The sequence below is a fragment of the Lithobates pipiens genome, unplaced genomic scaffold, assembly GCF_037356315.1.
Source record: "Lithobates pipiens isolate NorthernLeopardFrog02 unplaced genomic scaffold, aLitPip1_a1.2 Scaffold_3, whole genome shotgun sequence".
Taxonomy (NCBI): Eukaryota; Metazoa; Chordata; class Amphibia; order Anura; family Ranidae; genus Lithobates; species Lithobates pipiens.
The window spans coordinates 4,028,558-4,050,641 of NW_027507790.1; the positions used below are offsets into that span (position 1 = coordinate 4,028,558).

The following is a 22,084-nucleotide window of genomic DNA, read 5'->3' on the forward strand; positions in this document are numbered from 1 at the left end:
CTTTCACACTGGAGTGAATGGAGCGGCTCTTTCAGGCCACTTTGCAGGCGGTATTTTTAGCGCTGTAGCACCTGCAAAGCACCCCAGTGTGAAAGGGGTTTAAGAATTGGTAAGCTGCAATATAATAAATATTTTCCTTTGGGTTTCATACTGCTTTCATTTGTAAAATGTATTTCTGACTGTGAACTGATGGAAGCTCAAATCTTTAGAAACGTTTTATAATTCTTTCCAGTCTTAGGCTGCTTTCACACTGGGGCGGTATTCAGGCGTTACAGCGCTAAAAATAGCGCCAGTGTAGCGCCTGAAAAAAAACGGCCCCTTTCCCTCCAGTGTGAAAGCCGGAGGGCTTTCACACTGGAGCGATGCGCTGGCAGGACGGTGAAAAAAGTCCTGCTAGCCGCATCTTTGGAGCGGTGAAGGAGCGGTGTATTCACCGCTCCTATACCGCTCCTACCTATTGAAATCAATAGGACACCGCGGCAATACCGCCGGCAAAACGCCGCTGCAGCGGCGCTTTGCGGGCGGGTTTAACCCTTTTTCCACCTCGCTAGCGCCCGCAGACCGCCGCTAAAACGACGGTAAAGCGCAGCTAAAAATAGCGGCATTTTACCGCTGACCCCGCTCCCGCCCCAGTGTGAAAGCAGCCTTATGGACTTCAACATTTCTTTTTCTTAGGCCCTCTTAAATCATTTTTGTTTGGCCCACATCATAGCTCTGCAGAAATGCAACTTTTTGCCACAAATGTTTACAGCTAAAGTTTGGTAAAACATTTTTGGGCATGCAGCACTAATGTAGTAATGTACTTCTAATGATGTGTATCTTACATTCTGCAGGCCTCTGGTTACTGTAATACTCCTCCTCTCAGTGATGCCGAGGTCCTCCCCATAGCTGTGAACTTCCACCCGCTGAAGGACTGGCACCACTCACTTTCCTCGTCCTGCCTCTTCAGCCATTCACAAGACTCTTAGTATTCCTTTCCCTGTGACTAGGAAGGGGAGATCCTGTCATGCATCTGTCTCTCCTCTATTCACAAAATGAATTCCATTCTGGGAGAAGAATATTTCTATTTGTGAATAGCGAGGGGACAGGAAGGGGAGGGTTTTTCATATTCGCAGCTGTTGCACTTAAACTGTCAATAAACCCATATCATAAAAAACTATTAATAAATGCCTTATTACATACTGTTCATACTCACTCAGTCACTATCAGATTCATTTTCTGTATTCTTCAAAAAACCTGGTTGATCCTGTTGCTCTCCATTTCCACCTTCTGTCCAAGTCCCCAATGAAGATAGGGATTTTGTGTTGACAGTTCTCAGGGAGATTCTATGCTGAGCATTTCCTCCCTATCACATCTGAACAGCCCATGTGACTATAGAGTCACACATGTGGGTGAATACACAGTGGAAAATGAGAGCCCACTCCCTCCCCCCTCCTTCATGCCCACCAACCAGATAAACACAATGGGAGCGGGATATTACAGGTAGATTGGTGGAGGCATCACCTCCCTCTTGTTCTGGAGGGGCGGGAGCCTGTGACCGGTAGACATCCACCCACACCATGTTATTGCCAAAAAATACGGTAATAAAGATCTGATTTCAGATCTATATTTGTATGACGATTTAAAACAGTTTATTGAAATTAATGATTTATTTTTACTCTTTATTCCAAAGGATGTTTTTTATTGTGAACATGTGACCAGCAGCAGAGGACTAGAAGCTCCTCCTGCTTATGTTTCCCTGCAGACAGGCTGGGAGAGAGCTGGGTTATGTGACAGTTGTATAACAATTAGGAAAAAGGTACGTAGATGTTTTTTTTTTAATTAAAAAAATTACAGTGCCATCATCCACATACAGAAATAGAAGGGAAAATGTAAATTATACAGTATGTGCTTAGTATCACTGTAACTACTGCCGTTCTGGTAGTTCACAGCTGTGGAGGGTCTTCACCATCACTGAGAGGTGGGGTATCACAGTATTCAGAAGCCTGCAGAATGTGGGACATCATTAGGGGTACATTACTACTCTGGTGCTAATTATCTTTTTATTTTTTTATTTTTTTTTAACTAAACTTCAGCTTTAACAGCTGTGCCAAAAAAAAGCTGAACTGCAATTCTGCAGATCTTCAATATAATGATTTGAGAGGGCCAAAGAAGGAAAGCTGAAGTCAGTAAGACTGGAAAGAGTTACAAAAGGTTTCTAAAGATTTGGACTTCCGTCAGTCTACATTCAGGAATACATTTTACAAACGAAAGAATTTCATTGTGGTTGTTGAAGAATGTGCATTCCTTCAAAAACAGTGCAGGGGTATACCATACATTTTTGGTAAATGTTCACAGCTTATGTTTGGAGACAACAAAACAATGCATTGATGCCCCAACATCAAACTTCATGCCAAACCAATAATAAAATAAATGAGGACATGGGAAGTACCTATGATTATTCTTTTTTTTTTCTTATTTGAAATGAAGGCCCATGTTTTGTGTTCATGGGTACCACTCTGGGGTCTTTAATGACACTAGGCTAATCAGAGATCACTACAACTAGCTACATTCCGGCCAATTAGCATCACTAACAATCTCTTATAACCTCATAGGGGGACAAGACCTGGACAAGAGAGCGCTGCTAATGATGTCTCCAGCCAAAGCACCACCTGGATTCAGCCAGAAAGACCTTCAGGAAACCATTGTGTATTTCTTCTCTCTTCTCAGGTAAAGGAAAGGTAGAGAACGAAAGGGGTAAAGACAACAAGAAGGGCACAATACACACAATCATAAGCTGTAAGGAGTTGGAAAATACTGGTATTGTTGATTAAGATAATTTATCTCAGATTTAATGACAAATAATCCTTTGTATCTGAACATAATCATAAAACCAGGGCCATGAATTAAGGTTTGCATCATAAAGGCCCATAATACTACCAGTTCTGAAGTGAAGCAATCCTACAATAAGCGGATTGTTAACAAGGCCAATACTGAGCCATAATTAGTGTGAAACTGAATATTTCTTGACGAAGGAACAAAGGTGCTGCTATATGTGTGAGTTTTGTTGATGGAACACATTAGCTGGGCATACCATTGCGACATTTCCTGTGTCAGAAAACACATACTTTTACTGAGGTTTTAGAATGGTATTTCAAAATTAACCATGAAAGCAAATTTTGTGCAAAATGGCAATAACAAAATGTTATAAATAATACATTTTCAGCTCCAAATGAAATTATAGAAATGTGCAGAATTTGAGAATTATTATGTATGCTTTTGTAAATTTCCACATTTATTAGAAGAATACAAATGTGTTGATTCTACACAAGGGTGTCCACAGACAATTTTTTGCTGGTGCTGGGAGTACAAGTGGGGAAGCAAAGTCCTTGACCCTGAATCCCATGTAAGAATGGTTGTGGAATACAATTTTTTTTTTTTTTTTTTTTTTACAGAAAACGTTTTTTATAGCAATTCCTATTTTAAACTAGAAAATCAATATTTGCCATATAAACAATCTACAGGCATACCCCACTTTTAAGTACACAATGGGGTTTATTTACTAAAGCTGGAAAGTGCAAAGAAACCAATGAGCTTCCAGGTTTTATTATCCAAGCTTAATTGAACAAGCTGTGGTTAGAAGCTCATTGGTTTCTATGCAGAAGTGAGCCTGATTTTGCACTTTTGAGCTTTAGTAAATAAACCCCAATGTGTACTTAAAAGTGGAGTATGCCTGTATACAATACACAAAACCTTTAGTTAGGCTAGGTTTGCACCTGTGCAATCTGCATGTAGGCAACCATTCATTTCATTAGGCTACCCTCTGTGCAGAAATGCAAGGAAAAAAGTGTCCAATGCGTGCTAGCTAGACGGAATAAAAAAACTACCCATTTATGTTCAGCGTTTTAAATAGCAATGGAGGCAGCAGACACAAGCAGAGTCTGGCCATCAATGGGCAAAGCAGAAAGGATAGCAATATATTGCACTAGGTACATGGCAAGAATACATAGCACCGCCCATCATAAAGGAAGGTGTTTACTTATCCTGCAAGGTCTATGTGCACCCCCAGAGTCAGGAACACACATCAATGCATGTGCATTCAATGGTAGTCATAGCCAAAAAGCCACAATTCTGAGTAAGTGGTGCACTGCAAATGGCCTTGGGATGAACAGAAGCAGACCCTGGAGGTACTATAAGAGAAAGTAAAGGAGAAATAGAGGGAAAGGAGAGTGAGAAGGAGATGGTTGCCAGTCAGGAGGGACAGTCTTGTTGTCAGTGGGAGGAAAAAAGTGTAAAAGTGTCAGTGGATGGGGTTAGAAAGAGGATTGAGGGGGGGGGGGGGGGTATGATTATGCCATTTCCTCAGTGGGGCATAGTGATGGACAGGGCTTTTTTTTTAGCAATAATCCAGTTCCGGCACCTCCAGGAGGCTGCCAGTGCCAAGCAGGGTCTGCACAGACTTCTGGGAATCTGGAATTGCTTTTTCCTGCTTGGCACTGTCAGTCCCTTGCTGGAGTCAAATTCAACACAAGTGGCGGGGCTGTAGCACGGACATAGCATAATTGGCTGAAGCAGAGGGAGCAGGAAAATCAGAAAGTCTCCTGCCACCCATAATGGCCTGGAGCACTCGGGGAATTGGCTGGTTTAGGGGAAGCAACTATTGTTGCCACCTCATCCCTTTAAACCTGAACACATATTAATGACACAGGTTCTGTGGCTGATTAAGGGGGTAATTAAACTCAACTGGTGCCTTATCTGCATTTAATTATCCTTTAGAATCTGTGTAATTCAAAGGTGTTCGGTTGGTTTAACCTCCCTGGCGGTGATCCCGAGTCTGGCTCGGGTTGGGATTTCAGTACCATAAGCGGTAACCCCGAGCCAGGGATCGCATCGCTGGATACAGGGAGAGGTTACTTACCTTGTCCTCTGGATCCAGCGATGTCCTCCGCGTTGTTTGATCGAGCTGTCCTTCGCTCGATTCACAGAGTGCCGCCAAGCTCCATTCCCTGCAACGTTACGGCGCACGGGAGCGGAGATCAGCGCCAAATTCAAAAAAGTAACAACACACAAAACACACACAGTACTGTAATCTTACAGATTACAGTACTGTATAAAAACATTACACACCCCCTTTGTCCCTAGTGGTCTGTCCAGTGCCCTGCATGCACTTTTATATTATAAATACTGTTTTTTTCTGCCTGGAATTTGGAGATTGCCCATAGCAACCAAAAACTGTCCCTTTATGTCAAAAGTGATTTTAGACCAACTAAAAAACAGAGATAATAAATTATAATCACTTGCAGAATTGAGTGATAGCAATTTGTGGGGAGATCCGTCACCAAACACTAAATCTAATGACAGCGACAATTCTGCAAATGAGCAAATTTCAGTGTTTTTGGATTTGATTACATTATTGAATAATTTTTATTATTATTTTTTATCATTATTTATTATATTATAAACTTTATCATACCCGGGATGTCTGCTAGACTCTTGTTTGAACAGATTTAAGAGAGTTATTCCTAAGAATTGCAGGCCTACAATATAAAACGCCAAATTTCCATGCAAAATAATTGTACCGCTTTCAGCACCTAAAATCAGAACTAATCATACCGCCAGGGAGGTTAAAGGGATGAGGTGGCAACTCTAGAAGCAACCCTGCCTGGCACCTGTGCATATCAGTTCACCAGGGTCAGAACTGTCCTTACCAGCCCTGAGCCCCAGCAGTTTGTTAGACCTATAGAAAGCCACAGGGAGCCCTTTTTGGGTTTTGGGGGTGCACTATTTAACAATAAGTTAAAGGGTGGCACTACCACTGGTTCTATAAAATAAAAAAACAAGAAAAACAGCCCTGGGACTAGGATAAAATAGTCAGACTAGTATCCCATATGTTGAAAAATAACTTAAAGTGAAGTTTGGATAAAATGCCAAATGTTTTAAACATCTGCAAGATGTTTGTTACTGCCTGTGCACCCACAGGGGGGATTTCTGATTTCTTCTGGTCCCAGAGATGTAGTTGTCATCAGGACTGGAAGTGAAGAGGAAAACTTTCTAACAGGGGTGCATAGAAAAAAAACTTTTTTTGATACAGTAGAGTTTGACTAAAAGTATCATCTGCTTTCTATTGCTGTCTATGTACAGATTTCCTCTCACTTCCTCTCATCTCTTGAAGTGTCGTCATTGGAACAGGAAGTATGGAGAAATCTCCATGATGGGGCATTGCTATTAGAAACTGCAAAAAAAATTCACAGTTATTCTAAAATTAAAGTTTTGCCCTAGTATTATGTTCATAGTATGATCATCTTGTATACTCTGCAGTATGGGTTTGATTTACTAAAACTGGAGAGTGCAAAATCTGGTGCAGCTGCGCATGGTAGCCAATCAGCTTCTAAATTCAGTTTGTTCAATTAAGCTTTGACAATAAACCTGGAAGCTGATTGGTTTCTATGTAGAGCTGCACCAGATTTTGCGATCTCTAGTTTTAGTAAATCAACCTATGTGTCATAACAGTATTGCTAAAGTGACCTAATGACCATACACACAAAGGTACTGCATGGGATACCACAGCAAAAAAAAATGGTGGAAAAAGAATCCTGGCAGCAGTCACACAGATAACGTCAGCACCCACTTGTCTGCTATAATCAATAACCCCATTTTTACCTTCAAGCCCGTTTGGGTAAATGTATCACAAGACCAATAGCACTTTGCATTTCAATAGTAACTGGTTACACAATTTAGAAGTCATCTGTAGTTATTTATAGTAACTGGCATGGTCTAAAATATGACTTCTGTACAGTTTAACCACTTCAGCCCTGGAAGATTTGGCTGCTGAATGACTGGGCCATTTTTTGCGATTCGGCACTGTGTCACTTTAACTGACAATTGCACGGACGTGCGACGCTGCACCCAAACAAAATTGACGGGCTTTTTTTCCCACAAATAGAGCTTTCTTTTGGTGGTATTTGATCACCTCTGCGGTTTTTATTTTTTGTGCTATAAACAAAAAAAGAGCGACAAGTTTAAGAAAAAACACAATATTTTGTACTTTTTGCTATAATACATATCCCCATTTTCTTTTTTAAAAAGCACATTTTTTCTCAGTTTAGGCCGATATGTATTCTTATACATATTTTTGGTAAAAATGTGGTCAGTGTGCTCTCCTCCAATGATCAGACATTCACTGGGAAGCTCCTTCCAGTTCTAATGCAGCTGAGAACAGAGGGAATGTGATCACTAAAAAAAAAGGTAAAAATGTATTTCTAATGTTTTTTTTTTTATATCTATAAAAAATGTTTTGCTTTTCATTTCTATTTTAAACTGAATGTTTTTTTTTTTTACAAGGTGACCATTTACAATCACTTTAATAACCTTAACAACCTTCTTCTGAAATGGTTTTATTGGGATTTAGTTGTTCTTTTTTTATATTATGTGCGAAACAGAGGATGAATGAATAATACATATATACAGACATATATATCCAGAACATTTTTATTTTCTATTAGGTCTGATGTGCGTGATTTGGGAATGACCCTCATTTTGGATCTTCGAGATTGCACAGCCAACAAGGAGGCTTTTCTAGAAATGCTTCACAACAGCAAGGTAGCACTGCCATCCATGTGTTTTCTCTTCTTTTAGAATTTTGGTATTATGAATATGACAATCAGCTCTGTTCTGTGATAGGAGTCTTAGCGTCCATTACAAAAGCATGGACACTAATATAGTGTCAACCTTTCTTTGTGGTTTTAACAATCTTCACTCTTCTGGGAAGACTTTTCATAAGATTTCGAAGTGTGGCAATGGGAATGTTGGCCCATTTGTCTAAAAGAGCATTTGTGACGTCAGGTACTTTGTTTTGCATGAGAGACTCTGCCTTGCAAGGCAGGTACTAATTTATTTCAGTAGTGTTGTGGTCTGAGATCTTTGCAGGCCACTCAAGTTTCTTTATACCAAACTCATCAAACCATGTCTTTATGGATCTGACTTTGTAAAAAGGGGCACAGTCATGATGGAACATGGAAGGGCCTTGCCCAAACTGTTACAATTAGGTTGGAAGTGCTCAATTGTTCCCTTCACTGGAAATACCTAAACTCAAAAAATGGAGGGGTGTTTACATACTTTTGACCATAGTATTCTCGCATGGTGACTCCCAGATTTCCAATACTGCAGGTTACAACACTATTCCATTCCAATAGTGGAGTTACAACACTATACCCAATTTTAAGCCTTTAAAAGCAAACGTCTTGAGTAAATTAGTGCATCTTAAGATACTTGTGCTCTTCTTTGATTTAGTTGGACTGTGTTTCCCACACCTGACTTCATGGTTAAACTGCAACCAACTGCCACCCCTCTGTTCAATTACAGAACCAATGCCAGCTACTGAGTTATGTCATGATCAAGTTTTTAGCCAGAGTGTTTCTCCAAAGCATAACCATGCATACTCGCCTGATGTGAGTGTTTGCATGGTTTTCCCACAGTTACTCTGAAGAATTAGAAATCAGTCTTGAGATCTTTTCTGAAATAAAACGCTTGTATATAAGAAGCTAAAAGAAGAAGTTATAAGAAAACCCACCCTGAGAAATGACATGCAGCTATCAATGGAATGAGTGCATATAGACGGGAAGTGGCTGCAAAGAAGCTGAAGGTGATCAGAAGCATTGCAGCAAAGGATGAGAAATAAATAAAAACAAGCATTTACTTTACAAATGGCAATTAATTACGATGCATGGTGCTTCGGAAAACTCAGTTGTCTCTTTATAAAATATCTGCATAGGAATTTACTTGGTGAAAGTGCCTGGATATTCCTTCTGTGCGAATGGGGCAAAAAAAAAAAATATTGTTATTAGGCTGTTTCCTGTTCTGATCAAATCTTCCTCATTGATTTAACGCATGGTAGGCTTTACATCTATTGTAACTATGTTTTTGGCATAGATTTGTTTTCCCTTCGACATAATAGATTTAATTTCTGTTATTCAATGTCAAGAAAACAAAAATATATTATCCTGTGATGCAATATTCTGTGACAATAAAAAAATAAAAACCACAAAGGGAATAAATACTTTTTTTATGACGTGTTCTTATTTACGCACAATCATAACTAAGAGTTTTTGTCTACAGGACGCAGTCCACGGCTGTATAAATCGCACCTTATTTGTTTATGATGAAGAGAATGCTGCTACGTTTCAAAGTGACCTTCAACAAACACAGGCAAGCACTTTGTACTATATATAGTAATGTGTTACATTGCAAATCATTAAATCAACAGAGAAATAAGTACACAATGATGCCGCTGAGTGCCACACCAAAACTGCTCATCCACAGGCATAAAGACAGCCATTGATGGAAGTGTTTTGACAGTTCACACGTGTTACTGTTCATCAGTGTTTCCATAGTCCAGCAGTTTTTCCTGGACTGTGAAGCATTGCTTTAAGTAAGGAAATAATCTTCTAGAATAGAAACTCCCTGGTGCTGTGTCAACATCAGACATTTTTTTGGGATTTAAAAAATATTTTTGAGCAGATTTAAAAATAAGTATAAACTGTCTATATATAAGCAGACAAGCTATTTCCACATTATAAAGTTCTTTTTATTCCTTTTTAAAATAAACCCATAACAAGGCTGCTGGCCATGCTTATTGAAGTAGACATCACACTCTTAATATTTTATAAAGGTCTGTAAGGAATGAAATTTTACTGTCAGGAGCATAACTGCTGGGATTTATGATTATATTGACTGCTTTTCCCCTGAAATGCACATCCTCTCTGAAGAATGGCTGAGGGGGGGCAATAAGGATAATGACAAACTAGAGTATTTTTTGCTTATATAAAATAAAAGGATTTAAATAGATTATCAAATTTCTTAAAAATCATCCATCAAGAATATGTATCCATATGGCCTATTTATGTAGTTACCTAATCTCAACATGTTTCGCCAATCACTGGCTTCTTCAGGAGGCCAACATTTGTTTCCTTAACAAATCCATCTTCTATGCACACATTGAATATATAATCTAACACGTTTGGTGCTTTGTGGACTTTATCATCTTTTTGACTTGCAGAACATATATCACTCCCTTATACTTAATAAGGGAGTCATCTGGTGACCTTTGTGCCCCTCATGGTTTACTAATATTTCCTGGGGTGGTACAGAGTACATCCTCTGTGGTTCAGTATTTAGAACTCATAAGGCCACTTTCACACTAGGGCTTTACCGTCATTTTACCTGCGCTATTCAGCCGCTAGTGGGGTGCTTTTAACCCCTTCTAGCAGCCAAAAAAGAGTTAAAACTGCCCGCAAATCGCTGCTGCGCGGTTTGGCGGCGCTTCCCCATTAATTTCAATGGCCAGGTATATACCGCTCCTACAGCGCTGCAAAGATGCTGCTTGCAGGACTTTTTTTTACCGTCCTGCAAGCGCACGGCTCCAGTGTGAAAGCACTCGGACTTTCACACTGGAGTGAGAGGAGAGGCTCTTTACAGGCGCTATGCTATTTTTAGCGCTGTAGGGTCTGTAAAGCGCCTCAGTGTGAAAGCAGCCTAAATCTCCTAAAGAAGCCAGTGATTGGCGAATGAGGGCAGCATTTAAAGGAACCAATCCCTTCCATTTTTCTCCAGCAGCATTACAGCAGCTGCAAGAGGAAAATGGAGGTTATCGGTTCCTCTACGTGCTGCCTTGCTGCCCCTCCTATTTACCTTTTGCTGTAATCAGGCCCATGTGTGATCCTCTGCCATCCCCCCCATATACCATGCAGCGCTGCTGGGCTCTCCGTCAGGGCCCCCTGGGGCATGGGGTTGGGACGCAATTGTGATCCCTGTACGTACGCCACTGGCTTGTATCATGTTAATGTGCACTCCTTGTATAGCTGTATATGAATATTACATATACTTGCAAGTAAGATGAAGTGTTATTACGTTCATTATTTGTGTTGATTTCAATACTGTGGGTATTTCCTACAGGTTGTATTAGCATCAGAACTGACAAAGTATGTTGAGGCTGAAGAGCTCCCGGAGTGTCTTGGAGGAGAGAAGCCTTATGTGCATCTGGAGTGTGTGAGAAGCCAACAGGTGAGACGGAGAGCAGTGCACACATTGGATTTTATATGGGATGTATAGGATCTGTACAGATTATACAGGATGTATAAACTGAATTTAGGCGGGGATGCTCTACTGTAATTTCCTAGGAAATGACCAGACTACTCACCAAAAATGGCTGAATATGTTTCAATGCCATGTTAACATTCTTACATGTTCAACAAAATTAAAACTAGAAAGGCAAAAAGGGCTAGCCCTCTGACTGCCAGCACCATTCCCTTGCTCTGCATGCCTGCTGCCAGTCATTCCTGTACTCGTCTTTTTGCCTTGTTTAACTGTTCACTTCATTGGCGCCATGGCAAGAGGAAAATCAAAGTCCACCCTTTTCCTCAATTTTGTCCTGCCATGGAATCTTGTAGCTATGTGTTTTCTTCCAGCCATTGTGTGTTGAAACTCAAATGCTTCCTTCCAGTTTCTTAGATGGTGCTTCTTCCTACCAGTAGATGTACCTAGGGTTGCCACCTCATCCCTTTAAACCCGAACACATATGAATTACACAGGTTCTTAGGCTAATTTAATGCAGATAAGGCACCAAGTGAGTTTAATTACCACCTTAATCAGCCACAGAACCTGTGTAATTATTATGTGTTCAGGTTTAAAGGGATGAGGTGGCAACCCTAGATGTACCTTTACCTTAGATGCCACCAGGTACAACAATGTAAGCTGGCTCCCGAGTCAGACTCCCCTTCCCATTGGCAGTATTGGCCATTGAGTCGTGCACTTAGAAATATCCGCTAAACTTTGAAAGAGAAAAGGCTTCCTGAGTGTGTAAAATGACAACAGATGAGGAAGAGCAGCACTGACTTTGAGCTATATATTGGTCATATGAGAATTGCACAGATTAAAGAGCCATGTAGGAAACCGACATTAACCATCTCAGTCATCCCTTATACATCTTTTGACTGTAAAATACACCAGTGCGCAGTAAATCCTGATTTATGAATGGCTTGGTCAAAACCAGATGGTTTGTAACAAAGAGTGAAGACAAAAATAAGCAGACGGTCACATCTGGTCTGCTGAAGTATTTCTGGCTCTCGGGTATCCCTGAAAAAGCCTTGTGCATATTTTTAACTTACAAAAGCACAAGTTGTTGTTGGTATTTAAAGGTTTAATATGTTTTTATGCATGAACTTAAAAACGAGGATTTTCTTATAGATTCCTAAAATCTTGATCTGTAAACGTTGTTTTGCAGACAGGAAGATCCTACACGGGTGGTGCGGAAGGCCAGACTTATTCAGCAGTGATTGATTACATGGGGGAGGGGAAACTGTGTGTCTTCCAAATACTCCCATTTCCTTTACTGCAGTTATACTGGTATATTTAACTCACCCTGAGTCCCCCCCCCCCCTCCTAAAAGAAAAAAAACAAACATTTCTTTTACTTCCAGCTGTTTTTTTTTTTTTACTCTGTAGCATGGATGGCCATGCCTATAATGCTGAACTTTTTCATTTAGAAGCAACCAGTCTTTCACTGATCTTACTACAGAAAAATAAAATCTGGTGGAAAGCTTAAATGACTGTTTATAGAGCATGTGCTGATCAAAACATACTTATTTTTTCTTAAATGTGGCAGGGGGGCTCTGACAGTTGCTTTAAAAAAATGCTGCAGACAGATCTCAGGGATTGCAAAACCTGGCTATTGTCTGGCAGGGGTGCCTGGATCACAACAATGACTGCACAGAATTACAAATTCTTTTGCAGTCATTGCACAAATGTGTGGTTTACCTGGATGTCTAATGCCGCGTACACACGATCGGAATTCCGGCCAGAAAAAGACCGATGAGACCTTTTCATCGGAAAATGCGGCCGTGAGTATGTTCCATCGGAATTTAGCTGTCCGAATTTCCGCTAGCCAAAAATTGATAGCATGTTCTCAATTTATCCGGTGGAAAAACTTTCTATTGATAATTCCGATTGTGTGTATGCAATTCCGACATGCCAAAAATCACACATGCTCAGATTCAACTACGAGACAGAAGCTATTGGCTACTGGCTATTGAACTTCTTTTTTCTAGTCCCATTGTACGTGTTGTACATCACCACGTTATAAACGATCGGAATTTGATGTGACCATGTGTGGGCAAGACAGCTTGAGCCGTATTCCGTTGGAATTCCGTCGGGAAAACCATCAGAGCTTTTTCCGACGAGAATTCCGATCATGTGTACGAGGCATAAGAGTACTGTTTAACCTGCCATAGGGTCTTTAATTGTGTTAGACCAGTATAGTGATCCAGGTACCCCTCCTAGCCAGACAGTAGGGTCAGCTTTCACTTTGCTAGCCTGCGTTTATAGTATGTGTTAAACTTACAGATCGCCGTACTATCACATCCAATGTTAGTGCTGTGATCTCCTCGCTGAGCTATTGTGTCCTGATAGGGGGACCCCCCCTCCCTCTTCCCCTGCCACAATGCACTGATCAGCGCTTGCAGCCATTGGCTGTGAGCACTGATCAGATGCTATTTTTCCAGTATGCTCATTTGACAGGGGTGACTGGCTTCTTAAGAACCAGGAGCTGTACACACAAACCAAAAGTTGGCTGATTCCTGCAGAAACCAACTGTTTTCAGGCCAATTTTTGGCCCATGCGTACCCAGCTTAAGTTTCTTTTATTTGCTTCCTTTTTGGTTTGTTAAATGTACAATTGAAAGCATCCTATTATGTTGTATATCTGTATAACAAGTGCAAAAATTGCTTTTCATCCAGCCAGAAATTTTGTGAGCAGATAACTTCATGTACTCTCTGCCACTGGACTTTCATCAGTAAGGATGAGCTTCGGCGTGTTCGCACACTCCACGTGCAGAGCCTGCCAGGAAGTCGGCACATCGCTGCGCTAATCACAGGCAGTAAGACATTGCCCCCGATGTGTGGCTGCAGAGATCGGGCAATGTCTCACTGCCTGTGATTAGCGCAGCGCTGCGCCGACTTCCTGGTGGGCTCTGTATGCGGAGTATGCAACCACGCCGAAGCTCATCCCTAGTCATCAGTGAGAGCTTTTTCATGCTATCCCCATGGATTACAAAACACCTCACCCTGTTGTAGAGAAGAGGGAGGTGTCATGTAGCCCTAACACAGTTTTGTGTAGTCCTCCCTGTTCTAAGGTGACAATGCTGTTTAGTATGTAGGGAGTTGGGCATTGGCGCTAGCTGCGTCTAGCCATTCCCGGAAGTGGGTGCAGATACCTGGATTATCCCCCCTGAAAGGTGCCAGTTGTGGCACCGGAGGGGGGGAGGGTTCCAATGAGCGGAACTTCCACTTTGGGGTGGAGGTCCACTTTAAGTGAATCCCTTTGGAAATAGGCGGATTACTAAAAACACCCGTTCATTCCCCCTAAAAGGGCAAATTATGGGTTTGGTTTATTGAAGAATTCTTAGAACTGTGTGCTTCTCCACTAGCCACATAAGAAAACCTCAAAGTGTGGCCAGTCTCCCCTCTTAGGCCCCTTACGCACAAGCAGACCAATTTGATCTGCTTGTCAGTTTTTTAGGTGGACCCGATCGGACCCTCCATTCTCCTTTATGGAGCAGTGGGTGTAAACAAACATGTGTCCATTTACACCCTCCTACATCCAATCCAATCAATCTATTAAACACAGATAGCTGGGGATCCATTTCCCTTCCATCTGGCGGATCGGATCAGATGGCAGTCGGGTGTAAACGCACAGGCGGTCTGTTTACATCTGACCACCCATAGAGGAGTGCGGGCTGTGTCTGTGTCCATTCTCAATAAGTGGAAAGGACATGGACCAGTCACCCACCTGCTCAGTGGGGATCAGCAAACAGATCCCCCACTGAGCAAGTGGACACCCCATGGTGGAGTCCACCTTTTTTTGTTTTTTGCTAAATGCAGACACTGTTCGGCTAACATTTTTCAGTTCCCCCTCACTTATTCTGATGGCAAAGGAGAGGGTAGACACAGAGAGAAAATGTTTTTCGACTGCATATTTGTTACTCTGCCATTGCAAGGAATTTAGCTAAAAGTTTTAAGTATTGAGTGAGTTAAATTGTGTTTATGTCCATTGATAATATGGTAGAGAAATATAACCTTGCTGATGTTGATGATGCCTACATTGTAACTTTGGTTATCTAGATATGGTAATATTATTCTGTATGTAATATTTGCTCTGCTCTCCTCCATCAGTCTCTCAGCCAGCTCCACACATTGTGCTGTGATGTTCTTGAGTCACTGGAGAAGGTCACACAAGAGGTCAAAGATGACACCACCGAGGTTTGTCATACTTAACAGATTCTTGGAATTTCATTTTATGGTTGCTCTTTAAAGGGTCATTAAACTTTAAATTCAAGCGAAATTATATGAAAACACTGTGGTAATATTCTGTTCATGTATGTGTAAGTAATTGGAGTTTATAAGAACTCGATTTGATTCAAAAAGAAGATTTTTCCCTTCACATACAGTTTCAATGAAAAAATTGCGAATTTAGCATTTTTCTGGATTTCTACATGAATGTCATCAAGCCAGGGGTCTTCAAAATTTGTAAACAAAGGGCCAGTTTACTGTCCTTCAGACTCTATGGGACCAGACTGTGGCCAGTGGAAATAACCAATGTTTGGTGGGCAGTGGAACTACAAAAATTACATAGCGTGTGTGGTCAGTAGGAAAAGGAATAGTGCCTCATCACTGTAATTAGTGGGAGAAATAGTCTCCATTTGTTGCTATTGGTGGGGTGCCGCATTGTTAATATCAGTGGGCGGAATAGAGCCCTATCATTGGTGTCAGTGGGAGGAATAGTGCCAAATCGTTGGTGTCGGTGAAAGTAACAGTGCCCCACACCTATTATTAGTAGGATGAGGAATAATGGCCCATCACTGGTATTAGTGGAATAAATTTTGTTAGTATCAGTGGGGTGCTCCGTTGTTGGTACCAGTAGGAGGAATAATGCCCCATTACTAGAATCAATTGGAGTAATAATACCCCATTATTGCTGTCAATGGGAGGAATAATGTCCCACTGTTAGTGTCAGTGGGAGGAATAGTTCCTCGTATCAGCAGGAGGAATAGTGCTCCAAGGCCCAGATAAAGTCAAGCAAAGGGCCACATCCTGCCTGCGGGCTGCAGTTTGGAGATCATCGATCTAAGCCATAGCCATAGAAATGAAGTAAGATCATCTTATTTAGACCCCTTTCACATCACACTGCCCATAGCGTGGGCGGTAAAACGGCGCTATTTTTAGCGGCGTTTTACCGCCGGATTTGCGGCGCGCTTTTACCCCCCGCTAGTGGCAGAGAAAGGGTTAAAACCACCGGCAATACGCCGCAATAGCAATAGCACTTTTTCGGATTTGGAGCGGGTAGGATGTCAGCGGACTTGTCACCGCTGACATCCGACGCTCCATAGACCTCTATGGAGCATCCATTCAGGTCTGCCTGAAAAACTGACAGGCGGACCTGAACGGATTGTCCGTGTGAAAGGGGCCTTAGAAGGAATACTTAATCATGTGCAAGGAAAAAAAAAAGACAAATCATAATTTTTGCTTGCACGTGATAGGACAATGGAAGTGGGCAGGCCTTCAGTTTGCTCACTAAGCTCTGAAGAAAATACCCTTTCAAAGTGAACAGTCTATTTAACCTCCCTGGCGGTACGATTATTTCAGATTTTAGGTGCTGAAAGCGGTACCATAATTTTTCAAGGAAATTTGGTGTTTTATATTGTAGGCCTGTAATTCTTAGAAATAATTCACTTAAATCTGTCCAAACAAGAGTCTAATAGACATCCTGGGTATGATCAAATTTGAAATATGAAATCATAAATGATAATATTATATATATATATATATATATATATATATATATATATATATATATATATATGTATATATATATATATATATATATATATATATATATATATATATATATAATAACTATAAATAATTATAACAAATAATAATATAATAATAATAAAAATGATTCAATAATGTAATCAAATCAAAAACACTGAAATATGCTGAGTTGCAGAATTGTCGCTGTCATTACTTTTAGTGTTTGATGATGAATTTCCCCACAAATCATTATCGCTCAATTCTGTGAGTGATTCCAATTTATTATCGCTGTTTTCTAACTGGTCTATAAGCACTTTGGATTTAAACGGACATTTTTTGGTTGCTATGGACAATCTCCAGTTTCCAGGCATAAAGAACAGTATTTATAATATAAAACTGCATGCAGGACACTGGACAAACCACTAGGGACAAAGGGGATGTGTAATTATTTGATACAGTGCTATAATCTGTAAGATTACAGTATACTGTATCTATACTGTGTTTTCTACTTTTTGAATTTGGCGCCGAACTCTGTCCCCGTGTGTCGCAACGCTCGCAGGGAACGGAGCTCGGCACTGTCACAGATCGAGCGGAGGGCGGCTCGCAGGTCACAGTGCAGGGAGACATCGCTGGATCCAGGAGACAAGGTAAGTAACCCCATCCATGGATCCAGTGATGCGGTCCCGAGTCTAGCTCGGGAATACTGCTTATGGTATTTAAATCTTACCCCGAGCCAGACTCGGGAATACCGCCAGGGAGGCTACTAGAAATAGGTATTCCTGCTCCAACTCAAGTGTATATAGCTAGCGTACTGCTGCACACACTGAGGGAAATATCTGAACCCGAAAGAAAATATAAAATGAAAGAGTAGTGGTGCACTGTACATATAAATAAAATACTAAAAGGTCAGAATAAAATATAATATAAACGACAGGTATGGTGATAACCTGACTAACACTGTGCAAAGATGTCACAAAAGGGCAAGAACAAGTAGTGGGCTGAAAATGAAATACAGTTTGCAACAATAGTGCTTATCTAACAGTTAATATAAAATCATACGTTTATATAAACTAAAATAAAAATAAAAAAGTCCATAGAAATTGTGTGTAAACTAGAGCAACAAATCCAGGTTGCTAGTGCAAAAGTGCTGGCAATGATCAATGTTTGATCAGTGAAATAAAGTGCTTATCTCCCAAGTGATAGTACAAACAGAAAAGAAAAAAACGATCAAATCGTACATATAAAAAAATTCATAAGTTAACATAGATTAAAGTGTCCATAAAAATTCCTTCAACAGGATTTTTGCAGTGCAATATATAGTGATTATGTGGATCCAAGAAATAAAGTGCTGGTGCTGGTAAACCCAATTCAGAACAGTGCTGCTGGTAGTGGATGACCCATGCAATCCTTCATGCTAATTGAGTATATGGGTGTCCCCTTACCTTACTGCTGTAAGGTAACAGCATGAAATTACCGTATGTTTTGGGTCCTTGGTGACCGTCCCCTTTAAGACTCCTAGCGTGGTAGCCCCTGCTGGTGTCTCTATCCTACCTACAGCCAGCGTTAATGTCCCCTTTAAGAGCAACTTTGGGGTATCCGGGATGGAGGGTCTCACCAGTGTAGCATAAATGGAAATAAGAAAGAGGAGGGATGCCCCATAGTGTAGTATATCACAGCTTTAATTGTTTATAAAAAATTAGGACAGGTACTCACATTAATATAAGAACAGTCAGGCAATGTAAAAAACGAGCAGTGAGCTAGATCGCCGTCACTTCCAGTGTCACAGTCCGGGCGCGTGTTCGTCATGATCACATGACTTCATCAGGCCTATTTGCCTTTAGTAAATCAACCCCTTTACCCCATAACTCATAGGTAATATTTTCTGCTGAACTACTGCAGTGCCAAGGGAAGGCAGCCAGGAACACTAAAATGTAAAGTATGGGAAGCCACATACTACTTGTATGCGCTATTATTGTAATTGATAAAAACATATAACAGGCTTGATGTGAGAAAAGGAGAATAAAACAAGAATACCATTATGTGCATGTGATAATTGTGGTTGGGTGATCTTTTCCAGGACATTAAGTGGTTAATCTCTCATCACCGAGATGCCATGAAGAAAACACTGACTGATGAAAGATTGCAGAGGTTGCAGAGAGATGGTGGCACTCTTGTTGCCAGACTACAGAAGTCGCCTTACTTGAGGTATAAAAGTAGGCTCCAAATTGTCAACTTTACTGTGACTTTACTGTGACATTAGCAGGAAGCAATAACTTTTCATTCCTTTGTGTGTGACAGATTATACGACCCAGTGACCTTTGGCTTGTATGAGAGAGTAGATGAAGCTTTACATAATCTTGTCCAGCTGTCAAATCAGAAACTGCAAGAGCTTGAGGCAAGATTGCCACCACAGGGCTGTGGAGACAGAAGTGAGGTAAGATGATGACAGATCATGTCTGGGAAAATATAGATAAAAAAAAGGAGTATTATACACACACACACATATATCTATACCTACCTTTCTATCTGTCATCAACCATCATATATTAGTGAGGTTATTAAGTGATTGCCATATGCACTTACTATTTAGCAGAGAAATATTGCAGCATTGGTAAATACTGAAAAACATGGCCATTGGAAACTTTGCACCTTATAATACGTTTAGCACATGTTATTACCTGATAACAATGCTCTTTCTACTTAAAGCGGAATCCAACCCTCTTACCCCATACAGCAGTGGTCATCAACCCTGTCCTCAGGGCCCACTAACAGGCCAGGTTTTATGTATTACCTTGGGGAGATGCAGACTAGAATAGTGCAATCACTGAGCAGCAAATGATATCACCTGAGATGTATTTCAGTTATCTTGCAAACCTGGCCTGTTAGTGGGCCCGAGGACAAGGTTGATGACCACTGCCATACAGCATAGGCATGTGCAGGAGGTGTGCCTGGGCACACCCTAATCACTCAGCGCAGTGTCGATTCCCTCTGTGTTGCCCTCCTTCCCATAGCTCCCAACTGTCCCTGATTTCGAGGGACTGTCCCTGATTTGGAAAAAAATGCTTCTTTCCACTTTATTTGTCCCTCATTTTGGTCTGATCTATAAAGTCGTATATGAAATGCACTTTTTAGATTTCAAAAAGTGTCCCAGTCCTAAACCTTTCATCCAATTTGTCAATTGCTGCATTTGTAAATTTCAAAAGCCAGTATAAAGGAATAGTAGTGGTAAAAAAAAGCACTTTTGGGTTTAACTTATCTTCTTTTTTTTTTTATAATTCTTCCTTAAGGGGGCGTGGCGGGAGGTGTGTCCTATGTCTACATACTTTTGCTTATGGGTGTCCCTCGTTCCATCTTAAAAAGTTGTGAGGTATGCCTTCCACCCACAGTGCTGCTAATGACACCAGCCATTTGATGGCTTGACAGTCCAGTTGAGAGCATAAGCAACTGTGACAGTTATGGATTGAGTGCAAGTGTTTTGGGAAACCATTAAAATCATGGGTTTAGTTCTACTTTAATTATATGGAGCAGGCGCAATTTTTGTGTATACTTTTTACACCACATCATTCTGACTGACAGCACAGCTAATGTAGAATCAGAGCGACCAAAGCTCACTAATGTCATGCTAAGAACTTTCTAACACCCACATAGTGTTTAGTGCATAGTATTTTTCATCAGTAAGTGTAAAAGCCTCCTTTCGTTTTTATCATTAACATGGTAAGTAGGATTTGGACTGTGTTTTACTACTTATACCATTTTACAAGGTACATTTGTGACTGATATTTCCATCTTCTTGTTTATAAACATTTAATATACTTGTAGGATTCTCAGAGTTTGCTTAATACCCTGAGACAAGGAGACATGAAAATGGAAATAATTGGGGAGACAACAGAAGAGGTAACTTCAGTCCTACATTATAATTACTAAGCTCATTACTGCATGTTTACTCAGGAACAGACCTGCTTGCAATTAGCTTGTAAAATCAGTGGTGAACCTCTTCTTTGGCCATACAGGGCAAACCAACAGGTTCATCCACCCTTATCTGCACAAACGTACTTTCTCACCACTATGTTCAACAAAAGTCCATGTTTTAAAATGTTTTTAAGTGTTCATTAAAGTTGTAGATATAAAGTGCAGAGCTAAGGTACAACAACACTTGGAATTAGTGTAAAATAGAAATGTGAAAAAATAAATAACAATGAATAAAAGTCAGAACAATAAAAACGAATGTCCACTGGTATATATTCAAATCCAGAGGGTCTAGTCATCCAGCATCCAAAAACACAGTCAATCTTGCATCAAACTGTTATAGCGTATCAAACAGAAGATGGGTACTCTTACCATGTATGTTGGACACATCTACCCTATGGCAATGCGTCATGCGAGCTCAAAATGGCTGTAGTAGCCGAGGCCACTGGGCATCCAGCTGAATCCTATCCCTCTCCAAATGGATCCGATCCTTGTCCACTACTATCAGAGGTCCACAGTTTCAACTTGCGGGTGGATCAGCAGCCTGGGACTCCGGGTTTCCAGGCTTGTTCTGGGGTAAATCAGCAACGGCCAAAGCATAGAAAAGAAAAACACATGGAGGCGCTCCACATCGTATAGGTCAACCAATGAAGGTTTATTGCAAAAATAGTATTTCAAGCATTAAAAAACCACCAAACAACTGGTGATACGAATAAAATATCACGTGATAATTAAAAGAAAAGCACTATGGGGAGCGGAAATATGCTTTCCCTACGCATTTCAACCACAAAGTCTTCCACTGGGGCAGTTTGTTTAAATTTTTTCATTAAAGTTGGCTCTGCAAGACTTGGAGCTTACACGGGGTTGAGGACTTTCCCCCTGTTCCTATGTGGCAGCAATGGATGCCTGTGCGGCCAAAGACCAGTGATGGGGAGTAAAGCAAGGGTATACACGCAGGGTTTTTAGTCTCATTCAACCACAGTGATTATTGTTAGTGGCTATAGCTGCCCAATTGATGGATTGACTTGGGTATAATCAGCCTGCCCATACATGGATCGAATCCCAGCCGTTCCCTGCTGAATCCGCAGGGATTCGCACCATCTATTCCCAGATTTAGAACCAGCCGACTTTTGGTATGTGTATACCCAGCTTTAGTTACATACTCCCACGTGCTCAGAAGTAATGGGAATATTTTATCTCCCAGGAGCCAAAATGAGTCAAGGAGAAATAAGGGAAAGCTTGTACTGCTGGTGGACATATCATTAAAATAAACCTGTTGCT

The 22,084-nt window shown here is 40.8% G+C and overlaps 1 protein-coding gene across 4 annotated transcripts in view; it reads left to right on the plus strand.

The window, feature by feature from the left end:
* Window positions 1-22,084, plus strand: part of ARHGEF40 (Rho guanine nucleotide exchange factor 40) — a 143,306-nt gene that overhangs the window by 65,300 nt on the left and 55,922 nt on the right. For 3 of the 4 annotated variants that reach the window (XM_077461169.1, XM_077461170.1, XM_077461171.1), the window contains 8 exons: window positions 2,595-2,709; window positions 7,482-7,578; window positions 9,094-9,183; window positions 10,930-11,037; window positions 15,200-15,286; window positions 18,915-19,042; window positions 19,136-19,271; window positions 20,657-20,731. In XM_077461169.1, coding sequence (XP_077317295.1) covers window positions 2,595-2,709; window positions 7,482-7,578; window positions 9,094-9,183; window positions 10,930-11,037; window positions 15,200-15,286; window positions 18,915-19,042; window positions 19,136-19,271; window positions 20,657-20,731 — 836 coding nt within the window. The remainder of the gene's footprint in view (window positions 1-2,594; window positions 2,710-7,481; window positions 7,579-9,093; window positions 9,184-10,929; window positions 11,038-15,199; window positions 15,287-18,914; window positions 19,043-19,135; window positions 19,272-20,656; window positions 20,732-22,084) is intronic. The other variant, XM_077461172.1, reaches the window with a different exon arrangement.